This window comes from Gossypium raimondii, chromosome 10 (genome assembly GCF_025698545.1).
Source record: "Gossypium raimondii isolate GPD5lz chromosome 10, ASM2569854v1, whole genome shotgun sequence".
Taxonomy (NCBI): Eukaryota; Viridiplantae; Streptophyta; class Magnoliopsida; order Malvales; family Malvaceae; genus Gossypium; species Gossypium raimondii.
In genome coordinates this window covers 37,859,330-37,864,450 of record NC_068574.1, presented here as the reverse complement: position 1 = coordinate 37,864,450, position 5,121 = coordinate 37,859,330, and the positions used below count along the sequence as shown (strand labels likewise).

Sequence of the window (5,121 nt, the reverse complement as noted above, 5' to 3'; positions counted from 1 at the left end):
CAACTTTAAAAAATGAAAATTGGGAGTCGCCACCAATCTTTTATCGAGGTGTGATTGGATCACCTAAAAATGACTTTGGTCTACGAATTTTAGAAAAACGAGTCCGGGAGTCGGTTATGTATGAGGAAGGATTAGCACCCTCATAACACCCAAAAAATTGGTACCTAGTTAATTAACTAATGTCTTAATGTCGAAAATTTGAAAAATATAATCCTTAGCAAAAACTTTAAACATTATGTATTAAGACCCTTATCATTTCAGAGAAAGAAAATGCCACACCCAATGCGTTAGGGCACGACATTCTAATTTCCTCAAAAATGAATTAGGCCAGAATACTCTTGTAATAAAAATTTAAAAGAATATCCATTTATTCAAGATTTAAGAAATCGCGGCACAATACGTTAGGGCACAATTCCTCCAAAAGTCCAAACTCGGAATATTTCCTTTCTTATTTTTTAGAAAAAATTTCATTTCGAGAAATCAATGCGTCACATCCAATACGTTAGGACACAACATGTTGAATTCCCAAAAATGAGTTCTTATTTTTTGATTAAAGAGAAATGCTCGATTGTTAGATTTAACGAAGAAAATCGGAACCCAATACGTTAGGACTCAATTTCCTTGAAAATCCTAAATACAAGCATTATCTTAATTTTGAAAAGTTTGAAATGGAGAAAAAAAATGATGTAATGTTATATTGAATGCGTGTATAAATGTCGCAATAGCAAATAACAATAATAAATACGACAATTGTATAGAAATAAGATAAACAAATAAATAGAAAAATGTCATGCAAAGTATCAAATAAATAAGCAAAATAAAAAATATGAAAACATAAATCAACAAACATATAAAAAATAAAGAAAAGAAAGTACAAATATATACATTGAAATTATGGAAAAATATAAAATTTATATAAAAATATATTTATATATATAATACATTCATGAGAATAAAGAAAAATATATATATAGAAATTATAAAATATGGATGAAAGTATAATATATATGTACATATATATAAGTTAATAAATATATAGATCATAAAGATAATGATTTCATATATATATATATATATAGAAATTATAAAATATGTATAGAAGGTATAATATATATATACGTACATATATATATAAGGTAATAAATATATAAATCATAAAAATAATAATTACATGTATAAACTTAAAAAGAAAAAGAAAAAAGAAAATATTTTGAAATCAATTAATTCTAAAATGACTAATTTTAAAATGTGATAAAAAATAGGGCAAATTCGCAAATAATTGAAGTCTCAAGGACCATACTGAACGCGCAAAAAATGCAGAGGGGCTGGAAAGGAAATTGTTCCTTCTCTTTTAAACGACGCCGTTCAAATTAGACCAAATTGAAATAAAAATAAATAAAAGGGTAAATTAAAAAAATAAAAAAAAACTTAATTACAAAAACATTAAAAGGCGGAGGGGCTAAAAGCGCAATTTACCCCTCCGCTCAAAAACACTCGGATCCTAGGTCGGGTCGAGTCGGACTCGGGTCGATCCACGGCAAAACGACGCCGTTTTCAACACTGAGGACTGCGCCTAAAACGGCACCGTTTAGTACCACTATTTAAATCATTTTTTCCCAAAAAAAATCATTAGCAGCAGAGGAAAAATAAAAAACTTGATTACTCTGCTAGGGTTTCAACCCTAGCTTCTACGCCGCCGCGCCTCTACCGCGATCCCACCGTGGAAGGTGGTCAGAGTCGCACCCCAAAGGGCTTATTGGCTCCTTTTGCGTAGATTGAAGGCGTCGCCAGGTATTTCCCCTACTTTCCCTTTACTTTTTGTATTACAATAAATCAAATCGAAGAAAAGAGGAAACGAAGGAAATAAATTACTACCTTTTAATCTATTTTCCTTTCTCTCTTTTTTTTTCTGAATTTCTGTTTGTGATTTTTATTCTCTGCTTGTATACTCTGTTTTGCTGTGAATATAATCGTATTTTTATTGATTTCGAAAATCCCCCTTTTACAATATTCTTAATGGCCTTTTATAACAAAATAACAACATAGAAAGTAAATCTATTGGATTTGATTCTCAATCTTTCGATTTTCTTTCTATTTTTGTTTATTTCCTTCTCATGCAGGTGAAGATTGCGTAGAGATTTGACCTGTGTGGACGATTGGAGTTGCGGCGGCTGAAGCTTAGAAACCCTAGGGTTTTTCATCTGTTTTGGGTAACTGTATTCGGGTTTTGGGCCTCATAGGCCCATTTTAATTTGGGCCTTTTACCCGGGCCAAAATCGGGTATTACAGATACCAAGTAAGTCTTCTAACCAAGTGGATCTATGAAATACATGACAAATGATATGCTTATGATTGTGATTGTGTTATATGTGTAGATCTCATGCTCATGATATGTGATGTATGACTCATGTGTTATATGTGATGGTTTAAATATATGCGATATATGTGTATATTTGTGTAATAAATCATGATCTATGATCTAATGTGATAAAGCATGTTATTCATGTTAAAAGTGAATATTATGTGATAAGTGATTATGAGAGCATATTTACATGCATAAGTGTATAAAGTGATCTATATATGTAATATGTGAAATCGCCATATCACATGCATGGGGTGGGATTATGTGAAACACTACACCAAAACAGGTTTTTAGCGGCGTTTTTTTATGCCTTTAAAAAGCGCCGCTAAAAGTATTTGTGGCGTTTTTGAAAGCGTCGCAAAAAATGCCACTGTTGTCAACGCCGTAAACTTTTGAGGCGTTTTTAGAAATAAATGCCGCTATAGATCATGACCTTTAGCGACGCTTTTCCCACAAACGCCGCTATAGATCAGGACCTTTAGCGGCGCATTTGCACAAACGCCGCTATAGATCAAGGCCTTTAGCAGCGCCTTTCCCACAAACGCCGCTATAACTCAAGACCTGGAAAAATCGCCGCTATAGATCAAGACCTTTAGCGGCGCTTTTTCCACAAACGCCACTATAGAACAAGCCTTTAGCGACGCTTCTCGCAAAAACGCCACTAAAAACATAACATTTAAAAAAAATTATTTTAATCAAATAATATTTATTTTTATGATAAGTATTATATTATGTTTTATTTTTTAAATTTGAACTTTAAATATACTTTTAAGGATTAAAAATATTATTTAAAATTTTCTATGAAAATTTTAACTTTAAAACTAAATATAAAAATTAATGAATTTAGTTTTAGAATTTAAAATAATAAATTAATAACACAATTAAAATCCAAAAGTTAGAACTCAAGTTGTCGTAAATATTAAAGTAAAAATAAAATTTAGAATCAAAACTAAAATAAATAATACATATGAGAAACATATTAACTAGTTTAACCTGGCTATGACTATACACATTGCAAGGTAATAAAAAATACAATGTGCTTCTCTGTTTTCTTTGCCCCAACATTGATATGCTCCACTCCATGTATTAGGTTGTACGTGATCATAACTAAAGACAAAAAAAAGTTGAACATAAAATCAAAGTATTTTTAGAATACATGAATGCATTACAAGAATATTATCATGTGCAGCAAATACACGTGTGCAAGAAGTAGAGAATAAACCTATTTGAAAGTGGTGCTGTGAATGACAAAATTGAGGGAAGATGATCTAAAACCCCTGCCATGAACTCCTCTCCAACTTTAGACATTCCATGCTGAGAAGATGCATAAGATGCTTGGAAAACATTTTGTCCATTCTGCCATAAACTGAGATGCACATGGGATCCAGAACCTATGTCATCCAAAGCATACCTGGGCAGAGAAACATAGTTAAAATGTTAGGTATTCCAAGTTTCTAATGTTAAGGGCAAAACATGCATGGAAGCCTCACAGCATTGACTAATATATGAAGTTTAACTCAATTCAAATGATTATCAGACGAGCCTCCCATAATATCTATTATATAATCAGAAAGATTCACTAACTCAGTTGGAATGATAAAGCATAAATTGGTATACTAGTAGACATTCAATAAACCCTTCATCTGCAATACCACTACATGACAAAATAAATATTTTAATGAACCATTTGAGTTTCATCTAAAGCAAAAGCAAAAAATATCAGAAACTATAGGCCATGACCAGAAGATGAGGTAGAAAACATTGGTCAAAATAAGAAAAGTTACAACTTACTTGGGGACAAACGTTGCCAACAGGCCATGTTTATTTGCAATAGTCCTAACAACTTCGCGCATGAAAATCAAGTTGTCAGCAGCATATGTACAAGCAGTGTACCCCAAAGCCATTTCATACTGACCATTTCCAGCTTCTGCATGCATCTGTAAATTTTGAAAGCTAAAGTAAGCCAGGAGAATCAAGTAATTATAATAATTGAGAATAAAGTTTCTAGCCTTTCATTATAATAATTGAGAAAAAAAAAGTACGTGCTGCAAGAATGGTATCACCAACTCTAGAACTTCAAAAACAAAAAAGGGAAGCGCACAGAGGCAATGAAAGAGGAAGCATGAGAAAAAGGTACCTACTGCAAGAATGGTATTGCCAGCTCTAGAACTTCAAAAACAAAAAGGGAAGTGCGTAGAGGCAATGAAAGAGGAAGCACTCAGGCTAATAGCATTACCTACTTGGGGTTTCACAGAAAAAATTATCACATCACTAGCATCCACAACCTGCTTCCTTATATCCATAACTTGGATCAGAAACAAAATAAAAATAAGAACACCATATTATTAAAACTAAACAGCATAACAATGTTAAAGGATGATTATTTCTATTCTCTTTTTTTCTTTAATTAAGTCTTCAGTGAAATCTTTTCACTTCCTTCCAATTCCACATACAAACAAAACTAACAGAACACATGTTTTTGCCATTTGTTTTCCACTTTGTAAAGAACTAAAATATGTATATGCAAATGGTGAAAAGCAAAATAAAAGTAAGTCAAATAGTCAAAACCAACTTGGTTCTTTGTTTGTTTTTTTACCCCTTTTATATATATATATATATATATATATCAATGTTGTCAAAGGCGCCAGGCGCACTTGAAGCGCTAGGACCTTTATATAGCCTGAAGCACAAAAAAAGCGCTCACCCGTCTAAGGCACAAGCATATAAATATAAATATATATGTAAAATGTATATAAAAG

At 31.9% G+C, this 5,121-nt stretch overlaps 1 protein-coding gene across 1 annotated transcript; it reads right to left on the bottom strand.

Moving 5' to 3' along the window:
* Positions 1–3,541: 3,541 nt before the first annotated feature.
* LOC105778630 (uncharacterized) lies at positions 3,542–4,440 on the bottom strand. Its single transcript, XM_052622462.1, has 2 exons — positions 4,154–4,440; positions 3,542–3,773 (listed from the first exon to the last, which is right to left on the bottom strand). Exons 1-2 carry the CDS (start codon positions 4,297–4,299, stop codon positions 3,542–3,544), a joined length of 378 nt encoding a protein of 125 aa, XP_052478422.1. The 5' UTR covers positions 4,300–4,440.
* Between the last annotated feature and the right edge of the window lie 681 nt (positions 4,441–5,121).

What these genes read in the sequence shown, in the direction of transcription:
- LOC105778630 (XM_052622462.1), bottom strand. Translation starts at nt 4,299, where the DNA reads ATGCATGCAGAAGCTGGAAATGGTCAGTATGAAATGGCTTTGGGGTAC. An exon ending in TTGGCAACGTTTGTCCCCAA is followed by an intron (nt 3,774 to 4,153) that starts GTAAGTTGTAAC and finishes TTCTCTGCCCAG; the next exon opens with GTATGCTTTGGATGACATAG.